General features: G+C 45.4%; 1 protein-coding gene across 1 annotated transcript; it reads right to left on the bottom strand.

Moving 5' to 3' along the window:
* Positions 1 to 39: 39 nt before the first annotated feature.
* ranbp10 (RAN binding protein 10) lies at positions 40 to 27973 on the bottom strand. The gene is made up of 17 exons (XM_056417738.1): positions 27672 to 27973; positions 21424 to 21535; positions 16499 to 16551; positions 11142 to 11309; positions 11021 to 11043; positions 9942 to 10126; positions 9429 to 9541; positions 9007 to 9115; positions 8783 to 8931; positions 8479 to 8689; positions 6423 to 6562; positions 6180 to 6331; positions 4819 to 4930; positions 4545 to 4686; positions 2525 to 3625; positions 2301 to 2384; positions 40 to 1867 (listed from the first exon to the last, which is right to left on the bottom strand). The coding sequence occupies exons 1-14, from the start codon at positions 27868 to 27870 to the stop codon at positions 4556 to 4558; spliced, it is 1857 nt and encodes a 618-aa protein (XP_056273713.1). The 5' UTR covers positions 27871 to 27973; the 3' UTR covers positions 40 to 1867; positions 2301 to 2384; positions 2525 to 3625; positions 4545 to 4555.
* Position 27974: the final 1 nt, after the last annotated feature.

Raw genomic sequence — 27974 nt, 5'->3', positions numbered from 1 at the left:
GGGAAAAAAACACACAAAATAAAAACAGTAGATCAATCATATGCTTATGGATGTATTTTAATAAAAATAATTCTGTCAAAATTAAACAGAATACAATATTTCTTTTTTAAACATTTTTCCAGTACATTTTTTTTTTTCAATTATCATTTTTACTTATTTTTTATATCGTTTTAAAAGTCATGCTAAGTAGAGGGAAACTCATTTCACAATTGTTTTTTTAATACTTTTTTAAAAATCGTTTTTTTGGCTAAAACTCAAAATACAAAATTAAAATCATGATAGAAGTCAATTGTGCACAGCTTGTCCGCGAGGCCTAAAATCCATTTCTCCGGCCTCCCCAGAAGAGGTCCATGTGGCTTCAAGAGGCCCCCGGGGCCCCATTTCCAAAACTGCTCACATCCCTCCTTTCCTTAAAACAATCACTGTCTATGCGGGGAGAAGAGGAAGGATGCGTGGTAACAGTGCTGGGACGCAGCCCAGGCTCAAACACTAAGGACAGCTGGGAGACTTGTTCCCTACAGGGATGCAACCAAGGTTGTTCTTCCACATACGTGTGTGTGTGTGTGTGTGTGTGTGTGTGTGTGTGAGTGTGTAACAGAAGTCCTTTACAGCTGTAGAAGCAGATGTTGTCGAGTGTGTGCTGTACGTGTGGTTATTATAGAATAGTTCCTATGATAGCAGACGGTCTTTATAAAACCAGCTTGGTTAAAAAGTGTGACCCTGTAGTAAACCCCACATATTATTCCACGTTTCTCGACATCAGACGGCCATTCTCTTAGAGATGGAAATGTACACTTCAGGATGGATCCACCAGAACGTTTGCCAGGTTACACAACAAATCAGCCGAAAGTGACAGCTGGCACAAGTCAGACAACAGTAAGTCAGTGCCGTTTGGTAGAACATAAGTCTGGAGTAAAAACAAAAGAGTGACAATGATTCACACAAAGCTAAAAGGATGGAACAAAACAAGTTGGGTTGGAAACTTGAAGTCGAGTCCAATTTAGTCGTTTTGCAACACACAATCATCTGATTAGATACAGAGACAGAAAGCTGATAGAATTTCAAAAATCAATAATTATTTAACGAAATAAACAAGATATTTTGAAATAAATGATCCACTGAACGGTCATAAAAAGAGCCAAAAAACGATGAAACAATTCAATAAATGATTGAAACCCAGGGGGCTAACTAGCAAAGAGTTCTCTAGCATGCGTTCATGAAACATTTGCAGGACCTCTCAGTAACTCTAAGTTAACGTTAACCGGCTAATGTCCGCCGCCGCCACTCGCTCGTCGCTTTGGTGTTGCGTAATAACATCCAGGCCCACAGGCCATCCTAGCTAGTTAGCCGGCTAAGTGGGGAGCGTATGTGGCCTCGTTGGGCTCAACTCAAAAAGAAAGCCTGCTTTCTGTGCGGTGCGTTTATGGGCAGCAGCTAGTTGGTTGATTCAACATCACTAACCGGCTAGTTGGTTGGTAGCTACTAGCGAGTAAGCTAGGAGCTAGCTGCATTGAGCTGGCCGTGGTCGCTGGAGAACACAGGTGAAAACAGACGTTTGAAAGAGGTCGTTTTGAACAGACCAGCGATTGTGATCCTTAATTATTTCACAATGCATTGCTTCAATTATATTTTTGGACTCCGTTCATTCATGATATTTATTCCATAATGTCTTTGTTCACAGGACATCAAACAGTTTGGGGCTCCATACAAAGTGGCTGCCGGTGAGCGGTGGTTGACAAAAGAGGCTGGAGCTGTAATTTGGGGCTGTCGGAGGCCTCGAAAGTGATAATTGAGACGTTTTTCTGCCATTGATCGGACTCCAAATCGGGATCAATGTGGTTAAATCTCACGGCGGCCAGCAACAAACCTGATCGATAGAAAGAAGGCGGTTCGTCCATCTTTTATTTGGGAGGTACCGAGACACTCAGGGACACACTTGTGAATTGGGCCTACATAAAAAAACATGACGATGTCCTCCTGTCCAATAGAGGACAGTCAAGATCATGGGTGTTGGAGAACACCCGAGTGAACTGGTTTTAATCACCTTTTAAGGGGGTTTAGCACAAAACGCCAAAAAATGAAAGCGAGACTGTGACTTAATTATCATATTCAGTCATCATGCAAAAATATAAATAAATAAAGTTAAGGACTGTCTCATTCGGTACATGGATTAATCTCACACACACACACACACACACACACACACACACACACACACACACACACACACACACACACACACACACACACACACACACACACACACACACACACACACACACACACACACACACACACACCTCGTTGGTCTGCCTGTGAGACCGATTTTCTCTCCGCTGCCAACCGTGATCACAGGTGTTGTAGCTGCAGCGGCGCTCCGCCACCTGCAATGACATCACTGATTGGTCCATGTTGGGGTCCTTATAGTACAAATAAGGTTCCAGATCTTCTTTTTTTTCCCAATTTAAAAAAAGGAACACTTGACCCCCAAATCAGAAATACACTTTTCTTTGTTTCACATTACCTTGAGAGCCATTTATCAGGCCAGGATGTTTTGGTGCGAGCCATCTGCCGTAGACACGTCTGCCTTCTCTCCGGGACGACATGGTACGGGGTGCTCAAAGAGGCAATTAAATAACAGACCACGGCTGACGCATTTCCAACACTCAGCAGCTCAAACCAAAACATTCCCGATCGATAAACAACTCTAGCGGAAAGGAGAAAAACGTGTATTTTTGATTTTCTATGTGGTGAACTGTTCGTTCTATCCCTCGTCGTCGACCCCTCTGGTTACCGGCAGTGTTCCTTTCAATTAGTCGTTGTTTCTAACAGTTCTTATCCTGTAATCATTGCAATGCTGTGGCACAGAGGGATGCATTTTTTATTTGTCACTTTCTGGAATAATTTAGGGACCCATTCTGTTTCCTATTTTCCATCAGCAGCAGCGATGTTCTCTACTGTGGAGCTGCTGATCTGCTCCACGCAATCAATGGTGTTGTGTTTGTTTCCTTCCCCATGCTGAGCACTCGTTGGCTCGCCCCAGTTGAATTTATTTAATGCACTTACAAGTATTTCAAGAGGATAAAATAGTCTTTCTGTCTTCTGCATCTTATCAAAGACGATGTTAATATGCCTCAGGGTTTGTAAAGTGGACCTATAGTCGTGAAGGGGGGGGGGGGGTCACTGTGGTCGCAGATGTGGTTTGTGATATGGTGAACGACAACAGCAACAACAACAACAACAACGTGAGTAAAAATACTGATTGCAGGGATTCAAAATCCACCCATTAAAAACAGAATAAAAAATAAAAAAGGGGATTCACAATTTGCTTTGTCCAGGAAAAGCACATCAAACTGACAGGAAAGAAAAGAAACTATAAAAATGGCTAGATAAACAGAATAATAATTCATTATCTTTAAATAGTGTCACACGTGTCTTTATTTGATAATACTAAATTAAAAAGGAAGCCTTCTTCTCTGCCGCTCTCCTCTGCTCCTCTCGTCCGTGCCGCTGGCTCTCGGTCCGACGGACAGCCAAACGCACCAATCACACGCGTGCCCTTTCCTCCGTCGCCATGACAACTACCTGCCGGACATGCCTTCTCTCCGTGCTACTTAACATTAACCTGTGGAGAGAAGGGTAATCATCTGAGCGAGGTGGTGAATGACTGGAGCGTGATTTTAAAAAACAGCTTGCGTTCATATTTCTGCACAGATTTGGTACTTTTGGTGTTCTTCACGAGTCCGTAATTGTAGGTCCTTCACATGCTGTACGACGTGTGGAATATGTCAAGAGGAATGTTTTTCATTTCATCGTGCTGGTAATTCAATGTCGTAGAAAGAAAGGATGGAGACTGAGGTTGCACTCTGCAGCCATATTTCAATACGGGATCCCAAATGTCCACGACCTTTAAAAACGACGACGGGACATTTTTCAACGCGGATTGAATTCTCATGAATGGAGTGGCCTCTGCTGTCGAGATTCAGGTCACGTGAACCTGGATAAACATTACATATCAGAGGAAGCGTTTATTTCATGAGCGGTTCAAGAATCTAACAGCTGTGTAACCAGGAGAGACGATTATGAAAATAAGATCATTGTGTGTTCAACTGGAGCAAAAACAACCTGTGGGTCTCCTCCCGAGGACCCAAGCAACAGCAAACACACCGACACGAGCAATCAGATGCCTGACGTACGAGTGTTTCAGGAACTGTTGGTCGTTACTGGAGATGGACAGCTAGTTTCGTTAGCTAGTAAGTTGCCCGCAAAGTAAACAGCTAATAGCTACTCCAGGAGGTCAACTTCTTACTTTCAGTTTAACTGAAAAGGACTTGTTTTAAAAATGTAGCTCCAACTGGGAGAGTCACATGAGGCTTGCACCACTTGCCATGAAATATGTGTTTTGTGTGTGTTTTTTTACACATTTCTGAATCTCCACAGCGGGGTTGGGGGGGGGGGGGGGGGGGGGTTAGCGTGTCGCGTAGACCGAAGCACAACGTAAGGGAAAGACACGAGTGTTGTCCGAGTGTTGTCACGCGACTCACCTGGACCTGGGCTAGTGCAAAAAGTTGTCTACTCGGGCGAAGGAGCAGGAGCCGGACCGGACCCGGGCCATGAGCTGAACACACTCGGTGGCCTGGCCGAGCGCCAACATCAGCGGAGGCTGCTTGGGCAGATTTTGGGACTCTGGAGCGGGGAAAACGCAAGTGGGGAAGGCGGGGTGCAACCCGTGAGTGTGTGAAGGGTCAGGCATAAACAAAAGTGCAGTTGTGGTTTGAGTTTAACACACACACACACACACACACACGTGCTCTTTACCCAGTATGGCGCTGTTGAGTGCGGAGCAGAGTGTTTCTCTCTGGGTGGGGTCGAGCTGCTGGCCCACGGGGCAGTTCCACGGGTCAGAGTACGCCAGCAGGCTGAATGCATCCTACAGAATATATGAATAAATACATTCTGCATCTTTCAAGGTGATTTATTTAATTTATATATGTATTTATTTCCCTGTATATATTTATCTATCAATTAATCTACGACTTTATTTATTTCTAATTTGTTTTAAATGTATGTATCACTTTATATTATAATTTAGCTATTTATTTGTCTGTTCATACCATTAATTATCTATTTATTTATTCATTTATGGCAATTGAAATATGATCTTTGGTCTCAACTTTGAGACACAAACTACCGTATACCTCATCGTCCCCGTCAGGCAACGTGACACCTGTACCGTCACCCTCACAGGTGAGTTATTAGTGTCACTTATTGCTGAAGATGAATTGTTGGGACACTTTTGAGCTTACGAAATCATTTGGGTGCTTTCGGCCGGGCCAGTGTTAGAGAACTGATGAACAGTAAGAAATAACTTAATTCAAGTGGTCAAAACCATGACCATGACCACGTGGTTGAACATGCAACAGTAGAAGAACAACAGCCGCTCATCGGAGAAGAGATTCTGTTTCGGTTTCGCTGTAATGCGATTTGTACAAGATTCGTTTGATTTTAGAAAGCGTTCATTTGACAGTTATCAGTGTTTTACGAGAGCAGGGGTCGGGAACCTATGGCTCGCGAGCCATATATGGCTCTTCCGGTGACGGCATATGGCTCTTTTGAGTTTGAGTTTAAAAAAAAAAAATCTCCGCCCGCCACTCTGTAATTTTCTCTATCGCGCCAGATCACAGCAGAAGTAATTTAAGGTCCCTTTCTTAAAGACGTCTTTGTTCTTTTATTAAACTAAACGTCTGTTATTGATCGTCTCTCCACAACAGCATGTCATTTCTGTCTCTACGTGTCGCGTTAACATTTCTCCGCTCGCCGATGACCCCCCCCGTAGCATCATGCAGCACCAGAAATCGCAAGACATATTTAATTTATTATACGTTAAAAATACTATATGGCTCTCAATGAAATATATTTAGAAATATTTGGCTTTTATGGCTCTCCCGTCAAAAAGGTTCCTGACCCCTGTACTAGAGGCCCTGTTGTTGTGCACACAGCCCGCAGCGCCGAGTCATCCGAGCCCGTTGCCCCAAACATCGCTCGAATTCCTGAAGTGTGCAGAGAAGGAACCCGTCAGAGGATCCAACGGGAGCGAGGCCCGTTCTGCTGCAGCTGTTCAGTGGAATCAAAAGTGTATGCACGTTTATTTGTGTGTGTGCGTGTGTGTGCGTGCGTACCTGTAACATCTTCTTGTGCGCGGCGTTCTTGCCGTACTCGCGGCACAGCTGTTCATTGAGCACCTGCAGCTCCCGTCCGAACTGGATCATCCTCTCTGTGGCGGCCTGGTTCCCTCCACACAGCTGTCGGCCATTCATGCAGGCATCATCAGCTGGCAGACACACACACGGAACATCAGGACAGACTCATGATGTCATTTGCGTGTGTGTACATGCAGAGTGTACATCTGTCCGTGTGGTTACCTGTGACCCCATTGCCAATGCTGTTGTCGTCAGGCTGAAGGATCTCCTCGTGTTTGTACGTGCCGTTCATGATCCGCGCCAAGGAGCCCTCGGCGACCCCGTTGGTGTAGTGCTCTGCTTCGATCTCCATCTCACTGTCACTACACACACACACACACACACACACATGCATACAGAAAGACACAAAAGAAGGCGCACAGGGGCGTGAAACTCAAAGGATGATGGTTCATTAAAAAAAGAGGCCTTTGCCGAGCACAGGTGACAAAGCCCAAGTGGAGGATTTGTACACCTTGTACCTTCGGTACTTTTCAGCCATGTTCCCGTAGCGCCGGTACAACTTTGTCCGGCAATTAAATTGCGGCAAACCTGGTTGACGTGACCTCGTTGCAACAGAAGGCCGCTGAGGCGACGAGCGCCAAAAAGACGGCCGGTTGCATCTGAACCACTCAAACACTAGAGGTGAGGGCGAGGTTCATCAAATGAAATGTCCTATGAGGAGTTCGAGATGAAATGGTTGTCGTGACGATGCTCTCGGTTTGGTTTGCGTTTGGAGTTCAAATTGGATTGAGATGAATGAGTCTTCGGGGCCTTTAAATTCGTATAATATATATATATATATATTTTGCAGGGACAAGTGAGCCAGAGTTGACCAGAGAGGCTAATTTTCATCTGCCGTACCTAGAGAGATTGTGCAGACCTGGGTCCCTCTGACCCTCATGAACAGAGCCCGGGTCCCTCTGACCCTCATGAACAGAGCCTGGGTCTCTCTGACCCTCATGAACAGAGCCCGGGTCCCTCTGACCCTCATGAACAGAGCCCGGGTCCCTCTGACCCTCATGAACAGAGCCCGGGTCCCTCTGACCCTCATGAACAGAGCCTGGGTCCCTCTGACCCTCATGAACAGAGCCCGGGTCCCTCTGACCCTCATGAACAGAGCCTGGGTCCCTCTGACCCTCATGAACAGAGCCCGGGTCCCTCTGACCCTCATGAACAGAGCCCGGGTCCCTCTGACCCTCATGAACAGAGCCCGGGTCTCTCTGACCCTCATGAACAGAGCCCGGGTCTCTCTGACCCTCATGAACAGAGCCCGGGTCCCTCTGACCCTCATGACCCTCATGAACAGATTTATTTGATCTTACACTATTGTAAATGTAATTTTTTAATTCTTGCACTATGTTGACTGTTGATTGTTGTTGTTTTGCTCGTCTGTCTAACGTACACACCAGCCGCCAAGTCAAATTCTTTGTGTCTAATACACAAATAAATAAATGTTTCTGATGACAAAATGTCCAATAACATCATGCAACTGAGATTCATGGACGGACAGACGTGTTTACGTGTGACAAAAACAAGTCACATAGAAGCAAAAGAAAAGTGGACCTACAAATAAAATCCTGAGGCTCATAACACACAACACCAACACGACACATGCACATACACACCTGAACGCACACAAGGCCACGTTTGAATGTTTTGCGTCCTATGAATAATCCACAGAGTCCAGCGCAGGAACCTAGACGCTGATAATGTTCTTATGTTATTTTTCACTTACACCGATTACTTATCACCTTCGCATTGAAAATGCGGAAGGTTAAGTTTTGATCGCCGTGTATTTATTTGTATGCGTGCGTGCGTGTTATTCGCATAAGTCAAAAAGTATTAAACCGAATCGCATGCAATTTGGTGAGATGATTGGTTATTATCCGGGGACCATTTGATTAGATTTTGGGATCGATCGGGTCAAAGGTCAAGATCTTATTTTTATCATAGTGCGGTCAACTCTTATCCAATTGGCATGCAACTAATGCCAAAATGTTCATAATTCAATCCCCAATCTTGTGATATGCGAAGGTATGCGCTCCACCGAGTGCCCGTTCTAGTTAATGTCTCACAACTGTTGTCCCGTCTGGCAACTTTTATGACCAGCTGTGAGCCGACCGAGCGCAACTTCCTAAATCTGAATCGCCGTTTATTTTCGCGACTGCAAGTTGAGCACAACACTCCACGCCTGTTGTGCATCATCGGCGGCGGGGGCCACACCTGCGGGTTTCCCTACCTGGTTTCCTGGGTGCTGTTGGCGCTGTGCGGCTGGCTCTTGGTGGAGTCGGAGGAGTTGGACTCCGAGTAGTTGACGGAGGACGGGGAGGAGGAGGTGGAGGAGGAGCCGGAGGAGGACACGCTGGGGTATTTGATGGCGCCGCCGCCGCCGTGGCTCTTTGACTTGTCGGGGGGGGTCACTCCGTTACTGCAGGTGGGGCTGTCGGCTCCTGTGTGGCGGCGGAAACACAGACGCACATCTCATTTCTTCCAAACGAAACGGAGGATGCTCATGGTTCAGGTGCTCTGTGGCGCCTGCGTACCTCCGGCGTCTAGGTGTGCGTTGCTTTCTGCGTGGCGGGGGCTGAGGCTGGGCGAGCCCGGGTAACTGTCCTGGGACTTCGGGGAGCGGATGGTCAGGCAGCTGCCCTCGCTGTCTGTGCCGTTCACCATCTCCACGAACTGGCGACACCTACAAGGAGAGGCGTTTCATTTTCACACCGCATCCCCGCCTCACACCGCGGTCCCTAAAACCCCTCCGACTTACTTCAACATGAACAGTAGGTTGGGGTTGTGTTCCAACAGGCTGGGGTAAAGCTGCTGAGTGGTCTCTATGGCTTCGCCCACCCGCCCTGCCAGCACCAGCTTCTGTATTCCTATCGGACCAAAGAAACAGGGCGCCATTTACAGCACATTGATCACGAGGACCCGGCGCTGACGCAGCGAACACTCGACGGGTCTTTGGAAGACGAACAATACCCTCAGTATCGGATTCTGGGAATGGGATGATTCAAAGCAATACGTCACATCTGATAGTTGATCATATTATTTGACGGTGAGAAAAAGACCTCAACAACACCAAGCCCCGGGGCATGCCGTGGTGGTGAGCGACCGACCACCGGTATCACGGTATGCAATACAATAAAATGTAACTGTGAAACGATGCGTGCGGTGGCTGTGGTCACTCACTCTGTCTGTTCTTTATAGATGTCTGGTCCTCTTGTATCAGGGTCTCGGTGGCTCTGGCGAAGGCTGTTGCGGTGGCACAGTACCCATGATGCACCAGGTAGCTAGACACCATACTGGAGACAAGACATGAACGTATTGTTTAAGGTTGAAGAACGGTTGAGAAAAAGCATCTGTGCTTTCTAGACTCCAGCACATCTCACTCACACATCAGCAAATACGCCATTTGCTGGGGACTACTTTCAGCGGCGGATTAATCTACATTTTTGGGGATGTCGTGAGTATTTCACAGCAGCAGGACAGAGTATGTAGGATTTAATGAAAATAAATAACAGTGCCAATCATCATGGTAATAAGGGAATATGTCATACATGGCACTGCTGCTACATGACATCTTTATAGCTGACAGTGTGTGTGTCTGTGTATATATATATGTATGTATGTGTGTGTGTGTGTGTGTGTGTGTGTGTGTGTGTGTGTGTGTGTGTGTGTGTGTGTGTGGCAACTGAACCGTACTTCTGCAGGACAGCCTGCCACTCCCCCAGCCTCTCTCCGATGGGGAAGCGGGCGATCATGCCGTGGATCTTGGCCCGCCATTCGCTCATGTAGTCCTCGATGTCGAAGACAAACGGCTGCTGGCCGAAGTTGGCGTCTACGATCTCTCCGGGGGTTTGCAGCCCCACGGTGGGGTACAGGTTGGGCTGGCGGACAATACATAGAACACATGATTCAGGTGGTTTTGAGCATACAAATAAGTGTGTGTTCGACCAATTCAGTATCAAGATGCATACTCTTGAGAAAGTTCTAAGTTGCGCAATAGTTATTAGTTTATTAGCTTGGCCACTAAAATGTGTGATTGGCCCTTTTTTAACAACGTATTTTTAGAAACAGCCTGGTGTTTAAACGACACTAGAAATGTAAATAATAACTCCGTGGCCTAGTTCTTAACAGCGTTGATGATGGAAAGCCTCAGTTCACAGCTGGTTAGGTTCCTGTAATGAGAATCTGTCAGTGGGTCAACTTTTTGCTTGGCTGTCATCAGACCTCAGGGTTCAGCTGGACAACAACAAAAACAGGTACATTTGACGGCTGGTTTGGTCCGTCGGTAACGCCATCTGCTCTCCCGGCAACCGTAGCCAGCGGCCAAGTGGGATCTTAAGTTCTAGTTCTTAAAGTGTATGTTGTGGTTTTTAAGTTTCATTTTTCGTTTTAGGAGTATGTTCCAGTTCCTGCATCCACTGGGCAAAATACGGTTAGTTTCCAAACCAACTGCCAAAACAAGCTGCAATTAGACGTTGCCCTGCATGTACAATATCCACACATATATATATATATAAATATAAATAAAACTATACATAAATATAAATATATTTTAAAAACTATATATATACAAATATAAATATATATATACAGTAAATATATATAAATATGAATATATATATATGGTTCAGTATCGTAATATTAGCTTATTAATGTGCAGAAAACATTGTAATACTGTTTGTTTTCAGAGTAAATGTTTGAAGCAAAATAAACGGGTATAAATTGGGAGTATTTTCAATTTAAGCTGCTACAGAATCAAAACTAATGATACTTACAGGGAGGTCTGTGAAGGCCACACCTGAGGGACAAGAGGACACAGCGTTAGCGTGAGGGACACCTGATGAAATGAAGCCTTAGATGGACAAACGTGTGTACGATCAATCTGTGTCCCCAGACCTAAACTGATGCCGTTTTTGGTGTAGAAGCAGGTGTTGTTGATGAGGTTCACGCAGCAGCCGATCACGTCCCCCGTGGTGAACGTCGGGCCGTACGGCTGGCCGGTCCCGGAGGAGCAGAAGGAGTGGCCGTCGTCCCCGTGGTAGCCGTACGAGTGCTTGTCCCATCCTGAAGCGGGACAGGGGTCAAAGATTAGCTCGCTCACTTGGCACTTGTGGTAGAAATGTATATTATAGCCAGGCGCACTGTGACCATCAACAAAGCTGGATGAGAATGCACGCCCGTGCCACAGCATTACCCCTCCCCCCCCCCTCCCCACCATTCAGGTATCAACCGAGATGAAACGTCTTCTGTGCTGCGGGTGACCAGCAGGAGGCTCTCGTCGATGCAGAGAAACTGGTGAGTCACTGCCAACAGGAACAGCAGCGCTCAGGAGGATGAACCAGGACACCGTGGGGGGCGGGGGGGGTATGAGAAGTCAGAACTGGCTCATTAAACTCCCTAATGGCTTTACGATGTATGTAACCGTAGGGTATTTATTAAAACAGGGGTGTAAAACATGCATTTCATGGAGCTGTATTTCACAGGTTTGTAACTTCGCTTACAACTTAAATGATAAATAAATGCTTAATTTGGTACAAATGAAAACAAGATGGTGAGGGAAGAGCCTCCCCCCCCCCCTTCACAGAAGACATTCTGACTCGTCCTTTTAGGAAAAGCACAGGTGTGTCTAACAATAGCTCCGTCTAATAACGTCACCGATGGAGACGAGCACGATGCCAGGACCCTGAAACCCGTTCTGCTCAATGGAATTCAGCCTCCATTAATTGTTTTATTAACACCTGTGTTTTTCAAAATATCCAGTTTATTTATTCCAGTTGGTGAACACCAGTTGCTAGTGTGACCTAAAGCAGTGGTGCTCAATGCTTTTTGGCAATTGAATCCCTTTAAAAATGGAAGCGGTAGGTTTTTTGTGACTTTCTGGGGACCTTCACGTGCAGCTATTGCCTCATTTGAAAGATAAAGTATCCAGTAAAAAAAAAAAACAGTAATGAACATGTCATATCTTGTCTGATCCATAGTGATTGTTTATTTAAGAGAGCCAGGCTAGCAGTTCCCCCCTGGTTTCAGGCTCTATGCTAAGCTATCCCTAGCTTCATATGTACTGCACAGTAATGAGAGCTAACCCAACTATCAAGCAAATATTTTTACAAATACTCCCAAAGATGTCCCACTACGCCTTTAGCAGCTCGACCGAACGCGCAATAAGGTTTACTTTGTCAGATATATGGAGAATAATCTTTACACTTATGAATGAATGAAGCGGAGATATATCCTTGATCACAATGACAGTTATTCGAAGGACATTTGATTGGACTTACAGTTTTGGCCACATATTTAAAAGTATAGTATTTTTTATGTTTAAGCCCACCAAAACATTGCATTAAAAAAGTCCCTGCAATCTGAAAAAGGAAAAAAACAGTTCTGGCTCTCATAAGTACGCTCACCGTTCTCATTTTATATCGGTGCTTTTGACCGTGTTGTTCTTTTCACTTGATAAAACCTCAAATAACCTTTAAAAAAAAAGAGAAAGAAGCTTTGTGCACAGAGGAGGAGGGGCTGCTCGTTATAACATACACATGCAGTATAGCACATCTGGAGTCTGACCCCAAATAACCTTATATACATACACTACCGTTCAAAAGTTTGGGGTCACTTAGAAATGTCTTTATTTTTCAAAGAAAAGCACTGTTTTTTCAATAAAGATAACATTAATCAAAAATACACACAATACATTGTTAATGTGGTAAATGACTATTCTAGGTGGAAACGTCTGGTTTCTAATGAAATATCTCCAGAGGTGTATAGAGGCCCATTTCCATCAACTATCACTCCAGTGTTCTAATGGTACATTGTGTTTGCTAATCGCCTTAGAAGACTAATATCTGATTAGAAAACCCGTGCAATTATGTTAGCACAGCTGAAAACAGTTATGCTGGTGATATAAGCTCTACAACTGGCCTTCCTTTGAGCTTGAAGTTTGTAGAACAAAATTAATACTTCAAATATTAATCATTATTTCTAACCTTGTCAATGTCTTGACTATATGTTCGATGAAATGTTCAATTCATTTGATAAATAAAAGTGTGAGTTTCCATGGAAGACACAAAATTGTCTGGGTGACCCCAAACTTTTGAACGGTCATGTATATATATATATATGTATATAAATACATTCCCCCACACACACAATTCTAGAGAGGCTGTAAATCGATCTCTAAAAAGGTCACATGTGTCCATCCAAGAGAGATATACTGACATACCAGACGGACTGACCCCCCAAAAGCTTAAATACAACCGGGATCAGAAATGAGTACTTCCTCTTTCCTGGGTTAGTGAAAGTAGGTCGTGGGCGAGCCCAGATATTAGACGCGTCCTCGTATGTGTGTACATCTGTGAGCCTGTGATCAGAGCGTGAACCTGAGCATAAATGGGTGAATCCGGTTCTGTGTTGCTTTTGAACTTGAGTGTGTACTGGGCCGCCTCTCCATGCATTCTGTACATGTACTTCTGCATGTGTGTGTGTGTGTGATTAGATTAATCTGCTGACACAGATTTTGCCTCTAAAGCCAGGCTCAGTGCTCCAACATGCTAATGAAATGGGCAGGCCTCCACAGCAGGATCAGACAGAGGTCAGCAGTGGAGAACGTTATACGATTAAGGACACACACACACACACAGAGAGAGAGAGAGAGAGAGAGAGAGAGAGAGAGAGAGAGAGAGAGAGAGAGAGAGAGAGAGAGAGAGAGAGAGAGAGAGAGAGAGAGAGAGAGAGAGAGAGAGAGAGAGAGAGAGAGAGAGAGAGAGAGAGAGAGAGAGAGAGAGAGAGAGAGAGAGAGAGAGAGAGAGAGAGAGAGAGAGAGAGAGAGAGAGAGAGAGAGAGAGAGAGAGAGAGAGAGAGAGAGAGAGAGAGAGAGAGAGAGAGAGAGAGAGAGAGAGAGAGAGAGAGAGAGAGAGAGAGAGAGAGAGAGAGAGAGAGAGAGAGAGAGAGAGAGAGAGAGAGAGAGAGAGAGAGAGAGAGAGAGAGAGAGAGAGAGTGTGCGTGTGCCTGTGTATGTGCGTATGCCTGTGTGTGTGCCTCTGTGTGTGTGTGTGACTATGTGTGTGCGTGTGCCTGTGTGCCTGTGTGCGTCCTTGAGTATGCCGAACATTCCACAAACCGCATCCATCGGACCGGTCCCGACCCGTCCATTATGATCAGGTCAAATCGGCCCTGGCTATGGTCTGGAAGCCCCATAACAAGACAGAGCAGTGGTCTGATTGGTTAGGAGGAGTTTATTCAGGCGCTCGGCGACGATACGCTTCCTCCCCATGGGATGGTCGGCAGTGGCATTTTGCTGGAAAGCAGCTTTCAGACGACACGTCACACAATGTTTACGTGTCGACAGACAAAGGCTTGGATGATGGTTGTCCCACTTTTGTTTCTTCTCAAATCTTTAGAGTAGCACCTTTGTTCTCTGGATCCGGGCAGAGGACTAATGAGTTGGCAGTGGTCCAACTTTATTTACACATGCATGTGAACAAAGTTGACGCAGGAGCCGATTGTATAGGATGACTCATCTGCTTGGCTGCTGCTATGAAGACGAGGAACAAAAGCTCAAAGCGGCTCAGTCGTCTGAACTAAAAGCACTTCAGGGAAAAAGCTTGTGGTTTGGGTTAAAGGTTGTTTCCGTCCAATATGTCTGTTTGTTACATAACTACGCGACTTTAGTTGAGCGCCTACGTTACGTAACGAAAGTAAGGTACAGTAAGTGAACGTCGACTTGTTTTCCAAATGGGAGACGAGCAGTGGACACCTGGGTGAAATTCTTCGCCGCTCTTCATCCTCAGTTGCTCTGAACATTGAAGCTGGATGAAACACACACAGCGGGTCTCGGCCTCAGAAGAAAGGTCCGTCAGTTTGAGAGTTTGGCTCCGTAACTGTAGTTCAAAGTAATTTATTCTATATTCTATCTTCATCTTTAGACTTAAGATGCTGGTTTAGTCTTATGTTATTTCATACTCGGTGGTTTTGTTTTGGATTGAGCTTCATTCTGAAAAAAACAACAACGAGAAAACCGAGCACTTTAATGATTTTAACTGATTTTACACTTCTCAGGTTGACTAGTTACAACGAGTTATTAAATGGTATCTGGAGGAGCGTTTCGGGTGTGGAGACAACAAATATATTCAGGTAAGACGAGGTGACACACTGGGAAATGGAGTTTGAAATATTTGGGAGTTTACCGAGCATGGAGGGTCCAATGAGGAACCAGTGTTTTGGGGCTTAAAGGTTATGACCACGAGTGATGCCATGGAGCAATGCTTCTTTTCATGTCGGTCTCTGATTTTCAGCTTTTGTAACTTTTGTAAAATTCTGAGGACCACCGAGCCAAATAAATGAGTAAAAAAGAAACATATGTGGCGCGCTTTTGTCTACAGCAATGACCAAAAAACGAATTTCCGTTTACCCTCATTCATTACCGCCTGTCCTGACATGTCCTGACTGGTTCTTTCTGCAGCTGTCAGACGAAATCTACGAGCCACATTCACTTACTATGGCGACGCCCCCGTCTCCTCCTAAATCTCACAGGAGGTCGGCCCTTCTGCGGATACTTTCACCTATCCCCAAAATCCATCTCTTGTCACTTCTCTCATTCCTCTCATCCACATTTGTATCTCGCCTCCACACACAGAGACAATGTCCTTCCACAGCATCTCTCCCCACCACCCCATCACCCAAAAATAAACACGGCCGGGATGAAAACCACGACCCAGTGTGCTAATAATCAACCCTCGGGTCAGTGACGTAAAGGAAGGCTTAAGAAGTGAACCAACCACAACACAGCACTGTCAACGCTTGATTGTAATCTGAGCCAGTGGGGTCAGGGGGCTGGAGGTGGGCCAATGAGTAATTAGGAAAGTCCAGAGTCACGGTTTTCGCCAGAGACTGTCCTCTGTAACCAAATCCAAACAAAAAGAAGAAAAGAATGCTGCGGGGCGTTTTTGTTCACGCAATGCTCCAAATCGACCACCAGGTGTTTGAAAATGCTGGCTCTGGCCCAGCGAGCCGACATTATACCCGGACAGTGACGTGACTAAGCACTCGGCATGCGCTTCGTTCCTCTCGAGTAACCTTGGGCATGTTCCTTTCGCCCCCATCTTGCCATTTGCTCCAACCACAGACTCCGTCCTGTTGTTCCTTTTCATCAATTAATATTGACATCTACCCTTCGTGCCCACTGTAACATCCTTAAAATAATGTCGGCATTGATCTATCTTCCCCCATGCTGGTCATGGTGACATCATGTTACTCACCAGGCAGTCTGTTCATGTTGACTCCCTGGGCGGAGAGGCCGATGCCCATGTACCTGCACACAACAAGGGAAGAAACGCTCAAACGTTCGTAGATTTCACACAGCATGCACAAACATCTCTGTAACCAAACCCGGCTGGGCGGTTTTTATTCCCCGTAAGAGGAGGAAGAGACGCTGGGGATACAGTCAACTGGAAGGTGTTTTTAAGGACGTTTTTTAATAAGTTGAGCTAAGGGTGAGACGAGAGGTGTGACGCAGCGTGACAGGAATAGGTCTGTGTGACTCCAGGGAACTGATTATCTATGGGCGATTTCATTATCCAACAAGACAAAGAGACCTCTGTCATAGGCTGTACTTTGAGCTAAATGCTAACATCAGTTGAACATGTTTTTCCTATCATTTAACGATGGCCTTAAATGAAAAGTTAAGGGATCACCACAGTTATTACAATTCATCCATTCCTGAGGGGGACATACATGTCTGCACCGCATTCCACCGCAATCAATATGTTTGTTAGGGAGGAAAAGTCTTGGGATCACTAAAGAAGGATTTATCCTCTGCAGACAATGAACCGTGTGCCAATTTGTTTATTGGTTGTAAAGATATATCACTTGATTAGTAAAAAAGTACTTTACTGGTGCTGTCGGCACTCAACAAAAGGTCCGTAGGGCTCATCCTCTGGAGACCATGAATGTCTTCACTCCATATCATGCTACTCCATCATCATTTACCTTGATGAGTAAAATATGTGACCTGCTGTTGGCACTGGACAAGAAGTCAAGGAAACACCAAAGACAGTCGGCTTCATCCTCCGGAGACCAAGCATGGTAATGCATGTAATAGTTGTTGAGTAATATCAGAGCTAACGCTGCGAGCGTGACTAAAGATGTCTGATACGGGTTACTCAAGTTATGAAATCATTAACAGGGCTCCAGACTGCGACCAAATGGTCACATTTTGCACCTAAAATTAGACACAGTGCGAGTAAATTTTTCATCAACTCGTGCATACGCGACCAGTAAATTAGCAGATTTTTTTTTGTTTGTTATTAAATATTTTTGTTGCTGACAAACTTGTTCTACACTTCAGCCCACTATAGTTAGCGGTAATGCCTTAATGACTGGTTTGCTAACCGACATTAACTCCAGAAGAAGAAGAAAGGAGACGAAAACAGAAGAAGGAGAAGAAGAAGAAGGAGAAGAAGGCTGGCCTGTATGTGAGAGCGGGGGGGGGGGGAATGATTGACAGCGGGAAGGGGGGGGGGGGGTGACCACGGTTATAGGCTAATGTGTGAAAAGAGGCGGGTCTTGGGGGTTATCGCGCGAATCCAAAGATTGTATATAGCGGTGTCTCCTGTAAACAATGGACAATGGCGAAGCGGACTATCAGTTCGTACTTTCTTCCTAAACCGAATGATATAGAAAAGACAAATCCCGAGAATGAGTCCGACTCAGATTGTGAGGAAACGGTCGTGGCGAAAAAAGGCAGGAAATTCAGCTTTCGCGATGAGTGGCTGCGCGAGTTCACCTGGCTGAGGTATTTCAGAGGGACCAATTCAATGAACTGTACATTGTGCTGTCAATTCCCACAACATGCGGGGAACACGAAATTTGCTGATAAGACTGGCACTACACAATTAAAACACGACACGCTGATCAAACACAACGCCAGTCTGAAACATAAGATGTGCCGCGACCTGTGCAATGAAAGTGCAGCTCCACTCCCAGTCGCATTTAGAAGACAAGAGGCTGCTAACCAGTGCGCCGAGGAGGCCGAATTGCTTTTGAAGTTTAACACGGCGTATTTCATTGCCAAAGAAGAACTGCCTTTTACGAAATTTAAAGGCCAACTTGATCTACAAAGGAAGAATGGTGTAAAACTAAACGCAACATACAATAACGACACAGCATGCGCACAGTTTGTTGGCATCATCGCAGATACACTGAAACGGAAGACGTACGAGAAGATTAAGGACGCTCCTTATCTGTCAATCATGATTGATGGGGACACAGATACGTCAACAAAAGAGTGTGAAATCATATATGCCAGGATCCTGCAACAAGGGAAACCAACAAATGTTTTGATTGGCCACATCGAAGTGCAACATGCACATGCTCAAGGTATGTTTTCTCTCAAATTATGTTTAAACTCAATACAGTAACTTCTGAAGAGTTCTCTGTTGTGAACGTTTTGCAGTTCATGAAGGCAAACAGGCACCATAATGATTAAGCGGTTAGGCTGGTGGTAGGACTAACACATAAATAATTGTGCACAATATATGATTTCATTTTAAGGTGTATATGATGCCACCACAAGTCTACAACTTGTTCTGTTGTTGTCAGTAGAGCATACATATTCATTTTGTATTGTTAAGCTGTATAACTGGTGTATGTTATTAAAACTATTGCACAAGTTTATAAGATTGTATATTGTCAAATTATTTATCAGTAATACAGTAAAAATGATGGGAAAACTTTACAAGTCGATTTATAGTGTGCGCCCCTAAATTTTTAAGTTAGGGGCCACTGTGCTCCAAGTAAAAAAAGTTAGTCTGGAGCCCTGATTAAGTCAACACTAAGCACCCAGAGAGACATCAGAACACAGAGACTATGCTTTGTATCAGATTACAATCATAGTTCCCCTCAAACTAAATAAATCATACTGAGCCTTTGACCAGTTCTTAAAATGGAAGCATCCAATCACTCCAGAGCCGCCTGGTGTTCCAACTCAAGCCGCCGTGTTGGTCGGGAAGGCTTTCCATTTAAAGCCGAGGCAGCAGTTACAGACACTCCCACGCCGCAGTTGTCTTTTACACCACTGGGTTGTTCTGTTCGCACTCAGCTGCTCAACTAGAACTCGGGAGCGTTAGCAGTATATTGTGCAACCTGGAGACTATTACTGGGGAGGATGGAGGAGGGTTTTGAAAGCCAGGAGGAGTCCAAGTCAAAAAAATAAAGGGAGTTTTGAAAGCCGGGAATAAGCACGTAGCAAAGTAATTGCAGAGTCGCTGGTACAGATCAACAACCACAACAATCCCATCGGATGCTTAAGCTGAAGGGCAGTGATGCGGCTTTCTGTACAATTGAATTTGAGTTTGGTTTTCAGTTAATTCAGTTACCTCAGGAGCAGGCCATGATGTCACCTATTCTGGCTGTTATCTTGGAGCAAACAATGCCTGGATTTGTTTAATCACTGGGTGAACATACAGTCAGCACAGAGTGTACTCGAGTCAACATATTAGTACAAGAACTATCAGATGTGAACAAGCAAGTTTTTTTTGTATAACACTAGTGCCTGCACAATAAAAAAGACGTTACAAACTTCCAACACATCTTTTTCCTTCTTCTTATCATAGTTTCAGAATGTATTATTGAGAACCACTGAAACACGATAAGAATTCTACATCGCTTCTCTGCTCCCTTGTGATGTCCATTCAGAATTCATGTTTCTGGAAATAACTGGGCCAAACGTGGCATTTGGATAATTCTGGTGCAGTTCTCGCCCGTCAGGTATTGTACCCCAGACCTGACGGGCCAGGGCATGTTGCTGAACCACTTTTGGGTTCATACGGCCCTCATTTTTGCTGAGGCAGCCGACTGTTGGTGCAACTATCTCTCCGTCTGTCGGGCCACTAAACTGATCGGAGGACAGCTGATGCAGATATTGGCAACAAGACTGAAACTGCTCCGATAGAGGTTGTGAGTGAGTGTTTAGTAATGGACTTGGAACAGTCACATCAAGATTGCTGTTTTTCTCTTTCTTTTGATGCCAACTCAAGGTGAGGGAAAGGCTGCCGGAGCAGGTTCACTCATTCCTGAGTTGTCACGGTGACCCCGGGATGGTTGACCTTACCAAAATAGTTATGGCAATACCATTTGGCACGTTAGTTTGACACACTAATGTCTAGCACAGTCACATTGATTCTTTCGGCTAACGTTTAGCACGTCGGGATGCTACGACAACGTTCATATCAAACCAAGCGTTGGAATGCTGGTGCTCTAGGCTAGCATTTATTTTAAAGCCGCACAGCTGAGGCCGACGTGAACTCAGGGATTTGCTTTAGAAGTATTGGCCAAGTGGTGCCATTGGGCGAAGACACTAGGCGAACCCACATTGCTATGGTACAGAGATCAATTAAAGTCCAATACAAATATTGCTCTTTGCTAATGCCTTGATATTTGCCACTCGCTATAACTTCCGTACGTGCGTCAATTATTTAAAGAAAAATCGATATTTGTAACGCCACAATTTCTGTTCATATCCGACAATGAGAACGTCCACTTGGGCAGTACGTCTCACGGGATTGTCTACTGTTGGCAACAGGCTCAGAAAGCAGTGTCAGGGTCTATGAACCCGAACGTGAAGCATGAGACTTCAGGCAATACAATCTAATGCCTGGGTGGGTATGATTATGTAATTATAGAGCCCGTCAATTTGAATCTATAAACTTGTTTTATTTAGTTTGAGTGCAATATTGACCCAGTAAACGTGAACATACCTCATAGGACACATGCGATAGAGTCCTGCAAGAATCCTCAAACCTGGAAATGGTTCCCCTCACCAGTCAAGTAAGTCAATTAGGTTAGTTTTTCCCAATGGGTTTTGGGTTAGGTCTGTGGTTTACACAAGCTTAAGAGATGGTAAGGTTTTGGTTCTACGGTATAAAATGTATCAGGAAATTGCTCCGGGTCTTAAAAAAGGCAGTCGCTAACAAACGGCCAAACGGGACTCTAAAACATCATCAGCTTATTTTCAACAATGATCCTAAAAGGTCCAACGGGCAAACCCCATCGGCCTTTTTTTTTTGGCCGAGGGCACCGGGCTGATGCTCATCCCGAGTGGGTCGGGCGACAAATATACGTCACGCCTGCAGGACCAACTTGTAAAAACAGTCCATCGATCTCGCCCAGCGTTGTATCTGCTTACCCGTCTCGGCCTTTGCTGACAATCTTGACCTCGAAGTAGTAGATCCCGCAGGCGGCAGGGATCGGGTGTGTGGCTCGCACCGAGGCGGCGTCCTTGTGGTTCTTACCATGGCCTGCAGGAGGAACATGACAGGGTGAACAACATTGAAACATCCTTTCATGCAAGAAGTCTACTCTCACAGGAAGAGCATAATGAAAGGTTTGAGTCCTTCAATCTGGAAAGAACAAAACCAACTGTTGACAAAGTGCCATCAGTCTGCCGTTGACAGTTTTCTTTCACTTGCAAAATGCGGCTTTAGAATAAACATTGGAGCGGTGTTTGATTGCTGCTTTGTGTCAGAGTTTCACCAACATGTTTGCTTGTTGGCAGAGTTTAATTCCAAAACCAGCACAGGGAAAGCAAACTGCTCGAAAAAAATTATCGCTGTGCACGTCGTTTGCTTTCGTTGTCTCTTGATACGAGAGACATCTATCAACCGAGTTTAGCATCTTTAAAATTGTCGCATCTAGCAAATCCACCTGCAGCTTTACACAGTCAAACTATTCCTCACCTGTAGCAGTGGAGAACTTTTTTTCATGCTGGAATATCTGCTTCTTCTCTGAACTTTTTTTTTTACTTGTGTGCCGTGAACTGGACTACAAACACGTGATAAGAGCAGAAATGTAGCATTCTCTTTGGCTTGCCACCGATGCTGCTCGCCTGAGCAGGTTCTCGAGATGGTAAATATGATCCATCAGCTTCTATTTTTGCATCCCTGTGCCGTCGTTTCCACGAACCGGCTCCTCTTTGTAAATAACTTTCTTTTCTCGGACGACGTATCAATCTACAGAGCAGACGCGGTTGCGTTTAACAATTTGACTTGATGCACTGGGACCTGCAGTGACACCCAGGGGTGAGTCATGCACAGAAGAAGCTCGGATCGGACTCCTAAGACCCGTACTCTCGCTAAGGTGGCTTTTACATCCATCACGTACAGATAGACAACTTAATATACAATCAGTGGTAGAGATGTGAGCAGGGGGTCATGAATCGTCTCTGGACCAATTAGATCCAAGCACAAACAGTCATTACTGTCTGTCATTTTATATTCAGATGGCTGCTTATGCAATCCCTCGGGTCAAGAGAGAGAGAGAGAAAGAGAGAGAGAGACTACCGTGTTCAGCAGCCTGTTGTGTAACTGCCATCTAGGCTCTACAGTAAACATGTGCAACTCTTTCTGTTACATGCAATCCCACCAGTGACTGAATGCCCCTTCTGATGAAGTCATTGTGAGCTCTGTGTGTGTGTGTGTGTGTGTGAGAGTGTGAAACTTAGATAGGCTGTAACCTTAAACGAAGCAGCTGGCTGTCAGCAGACACCTTGAGGCTAGCTCTGTGTGTGTGTGTGTGTGTGTGTGTGTGTGTGTGTGTGTGTGTGTGTGTGTGTGTTTGTGTTGGAGGTTCCAGCTACTAACACACAAGCCGACTGTTTACATAGATTACATAAAGTTATGATCACATATGCTAGTTGATCTATATTTTAAAGATAACAAACGTTTATGCTCATCAGCCAAGCAAGCACGGCCTTAAAAAACTGTCATCATGATTAATTGAAGTGCATTACAAGATGTAAAACATTAACACGGACAATATAAACATATGCTTGAACCTACGTTAATCCATGTGACCAGCGCGTGTGTGTGTCTGTGTGCGTGTGTGCCTGGTCCGATGGTCGTGGGATCTATTTTTAGCTGCTTCTTGTGAAAATGAGTCGCCAGTATGCCGGCCGGTCTCCCTACTGCTGCATGGATGAGGAGGAGACGGGCCTAATACTTTCAACAACACCAAACCTTAAATGATCGAAAGCAATAATAATAATAGTAATAATAATAATAATGTTGCCTGTAGAGAAAAAAAGTTTCACATTGTCAGGGGATTATGAGAAACTCTGTTGGGGGTGTTTTAGAGACGTAAACCTCCAACTACAACACAATTAGCTACTGTTACACGGCGCAATACGCAAAACTGTAACCTTGACATTCAAATATTTAACGAAATTAAAGGTCCTTTTGAGAAAGGAGGCTCACACCTTTCAGCTGTTATGTGCCTTCAAACCTCTCCACTGGAGGTCAAGGGTTGAAGGTCAATGTCCCGCTCTGACACCCAGTGACAGAGGTCGTAATAGCTTACCAGGACGCCAGGAATCCAATCCCGGGTTTCTAGGCTTGATGACAAGCAGGGGGGTCGGGGGGGGGGGGGGGGGTGTAAAGTCTATCAGTTCAATAACAAGCAAGTGCAACAAAAGGCCACAGCGCCACATGGTCCACTTCCTTGAGCGAAAAGCCCGACTGTAATGTCATGGGTTGCAAAATGACTCGAGAATCGTTTGTGACGACGTTAATACTCAGGTGTGGCCATATTGCCCATCCGTGTACATGGATAAAGTACTTACGGTGCAAATTATTCCGAATTGTGTAGCCTGAAAAACATGACACAAAGATATAAATGGCACACGTAAAAGTAACAACAACAACGAAAACTGACAAATACACTAAAATACACTGCTTGTAATGTGAAACAAGTATGAGTACTTGACACTGTTTTAGTATGATGGTTGAGTCCAGACGGCTCCCCGTACAATATAAAATCGTCGGTAGCCTCTCTCGATGGTCTACCATCCGGTCTGAATGTCGGCCTGAGGGGGTCGGGGGGGGGGGGGGGTCAGGTCAGTGTTGTCGTCTTTTGGAGCCAGCTGCTTCTCTTGAAACAAGAGATGGCAACACTGGGCTTGGGTTTTAATGTTGAATACTTTTTGAAAACTAGCGTACTCTTGCTAGTTTCTCACTGCTTTTGATCATCACCATCATGAAAATAAACTGCATAAAGCGTTTCTTACCCACAGTGCACAGCAATGGTGGTAGAGTTCAAGGCGGTGGACTGGGAGCAATTGTGATTCAAGGTCTTGTTCAAGGACACTGCTCTATGTGGAGAGCACAGAGGATGAACCATCCACTATGAACAAGATGATACGGCCCGCTCCTGAACCTAACGCCCTCCGTAATAGTCGTATGTGGAGATTAAATACAGGATCCCCCCCGTCAAAGATCTGCCAAACTTAGACCTGAACACAGGACTGTAATCAACCAGGACTGCTGAACACTGCATCATCAATGATCAGCAATTGTTATTGTTTGTGTTTTTTCTTTTTCTTTCAAGGATATCATTTTAAAAAGGCACAGCCAAGAATTGGAAGACGTCCAATCGCCTTTGTTGAACTCAGGGTTTGAATGATAGTTGACTCTTTCAGTTGTTGTAGCCGTGTCAGGCTGTGACCTACATCCCTGAGGTCATGGATGAGGGGTCAGCATCTCATGGTTCATTATCAATTATCCCCGACAGATTTGGAGTAAAATTGCTGCCACAAGTGCTGATGCTTAAGCTGCTTTAATCGATCTGTGTGGGCAGTGCAACACGTTGTAATCTAAACGTTTGCATATCGTCGACCTTTAAAAGTCGTTTCTTATTTACACATCTAACAGAGCAACTTTACCCCATCAGCTGGGACCCTGGGCCGGTTGCCAGGCTATCACAGGGCAAATTAGAGCCTTCAATTAAACTAATCGGCACGTTTTTGGACACTGGGTGGAGAACCCGGGATCGAAACCCGGGCCCCTCTTGCCGTGTGCGTCGGTGAGGACAGGCAGCGCACCTCACCGCTGATTGGCTCGGCAACACAGTGTCACACAAAAAATTTGCCTCATTCGTGCCTGGCAGACATGTGCGTTACTCGCATCCATATCGCGTCTTTGCATGGACTCTGTATGTGAACAATTTGCTTCACTTTAGGTGTGAACACATTATTCCTGGAGGGCAATTTAAAAGATCCATAGAATGCTAGCCACTCGATTCTCAATTAGCTATATATTCATTCACATTTAGAAGCACAGACAACACTATAGAGTATGATACAGTTAGATATATACACAATGTTTTGCTCCCTCTAGAATTCGACCTGTCAACCAGCTGTATCTGGCTTTCCATTCAATAATCCTAAAGGCCTATACAGATATCTTAATAACAGTGTAATCATCTTTACATCAGAATAAATCAGAGAAATCTTTCATGGGCCAGAGTGCTAGTTTTTAATAAATAAGAAAATACATCACTCATTGGTATTTCCATAGCCACTAAGACAATATATTTGTTTATGTGTTGCAAGTGTTTATTTATGTACATTACTATTGAGACAGGGTAAATGAATCTGTCTGTGTCGGCAGGACTATGTAGACACTGTGTGGCCTGAACAGAGAAAATTGGCACACTGGTCAAAATAGCATTCAAACCACCAGGGTGAGCGGGAACAGAGCGAGAGCCGAAACCACCGGGAGAGAAATGATCCCGCACACTCCAGAAAAGAGTCCTATTTACATCATCCCAATGAAGGATTTTGCAGTGTCACCTCATCTGGGCATTTCTCGTCAACATCAAGACTCAATGACCTACATAAAAACCCAACATGACATGTCTTATCTGCAGATATATACATGGGCCCATTCATTGTTCTGTGCCAATGCCACAGCGGTGACAAGTGCACGGGTAATTTGAGACAGAACGCCAGGATCTCAATAGTATTGATCATAATGGAAGGCTAGATGAAAGGGGAAAAAACACTGTCACAACTCTTTTTGTCACATCTTCAACACAAATCGATAAAGCTGCATCCGAAATCCACTCCACTGATATAACATAACGCAGGCCGGTATTAAATTTGACCACTGTTCATAGCAACAGCAGGGACCTGATGCATTATGCATCAAATAATCTGTGGGCTGGATCTCGCAATCTTCCCAACAGTCTTGATTTTAACAAAAACATATATTCTTCTTTTTTTTAAGGCGTTCCCTGCTTTCCACAGACAGCAGGACCGTCATACATATCTGTTCCAAAATGGGTAACACGGCCCGCCTGCCTGCATCCTCTCATCCCCTGCATGTCCCACTGATGTAAACAGCCAACGGGGCCCAGGCTGGCCTCGCGACGCCTCTGTGGGGATTTTAGTCCACCTGAGACGCAGGGCTAGCTCGTGGGGAGGAGGGCTGCCCGGACGTGTCGCCTGACCAAAAATAACAGAGCAGGCGAAAGACTGCGAACAGGACTTCGCATAGTCACCTTTGTTTTGATTCAGGAGCTGGGTGTATATTTATATACAATAGCTAGCCGAAACCAAACGATGCATTACAGGATCGGTACGTTTGGCCTAATGCAGTGGGCAGAGGCCTCCTCCCTCACAGCAGCTGTTGGGCACGAGACTGTTGTTGAGCTCGGGGCACAGAAAGCCCTGAATGGAGTTGGACGGTTGCTTCCAGGCTCAAGGGAGGATGGGGGGGGGGGGGTACACAACACAATTATCTACGATTTCTGGAAAATACTTCTGGAACGCAGTCACTGAAAATCACGCGAGAAACACAACAAAGACTTTTTTTTTTGTATTATCGTTATAATTTTGGTGCTGGCCGCTGTCAAAAAGCTAAACAATTGCAGCACTGCCCCCCCCCCCCCGCCCACACACACAAACACACACACAGCACTAGCTAACGACAATGTAACGCGTTAACAACAAGTTTGGCTCGTGTCCATCTTGTCCCGTTATCTTTTTAGGTCAATACAACATTAAGTCACCAGGAATAGCGAGGCTAGCTGCCGCTAGCTGCGGAGCCACACAGCTAGCCTCCGGGAGCTAACAGTTAGCTCCTGTTTGGTAAATGCCATTAGTTCGCTGAGCTCGATGCGTCGTTCATCCCCCCCCCCCCTTCCATTACAAACTATGGACCGCGTCAGAGGCCAGTTTACTGCAGACAAATAACGCCACGAACAGTAAATAAACAAAAGGAGAGGACGTGTTGTTGAAGGTGGATGTCAGCGTGGTAGTAACCAGACAGTGTCAGGGTGAGCGAGTCAGCCGATTTGGGGCATTCCTCTGCTCGTTTGTGACACAAAGCAAGGTTACAGGAGAGGCAGCTCAGACGCGATTCACCAGGAGTGCGCGCACACGCACACGCACACGCACACGCACACGCACACGCACACGCACACGCACACACACACACACACACACACACACACACACACACAATCAACATAATCGCATACAGAGTGAGAGGGAGGTGGGGGAGAGACCCCCCTCCTTAACAGCAGTGACAGATTTGAGCCGAGACCCTCTTCGCTGTCGTGCCTCCTGGCCCAGGCTAGGGGCTCGTCTCGCTCGCTCACCTTTGTAATGGACCCGCAGGTTGTTCTGTGACAGCCCGATGTAGCTGTATTTATCCTTGGGGCTCCAGGATCGGAGTAAAGGGGTCTCTTCCTCGTTCACAGCTGGGTAGAGCCGCTTCAGCCGCTCGTTCAGCTCGTGTTCCTGGTAATTAAAAGCAGGATCTCCCAACGGCAGGCTTCCCGCTCCGAGCTCTGCCATTTTGGCCCCTGTGTTGTGCCTTATTGTTCGTTTCTTTGTATCCAAAGACCCGTGTCAGTCCGCTTGAGCTGTAGGCTGAGAGTGAGAGGGACTGAGGGGAGAAA

Source organism: Pseudoliparis swirei, chromosome 6 (assembly GCF_029220125.1).
Source record: "Pseudoliparis swirei isolate HS2019 ecotype Mariana Trench chromosome 6, NWPU_hadal_v1, whole genome shotgun sequence".
Classification (NCBI taxonomy): Eukaryota; Metazoa; Chordata; class Actinopteri; order Perciformes; family Liparidae; genus Pseudoliparis; species Pseudoliparis swirei.
Note: the sequence above shows the minus strand (reverse complement) of the source record. Positions and strands in the feature narration are given on the sequence as shown.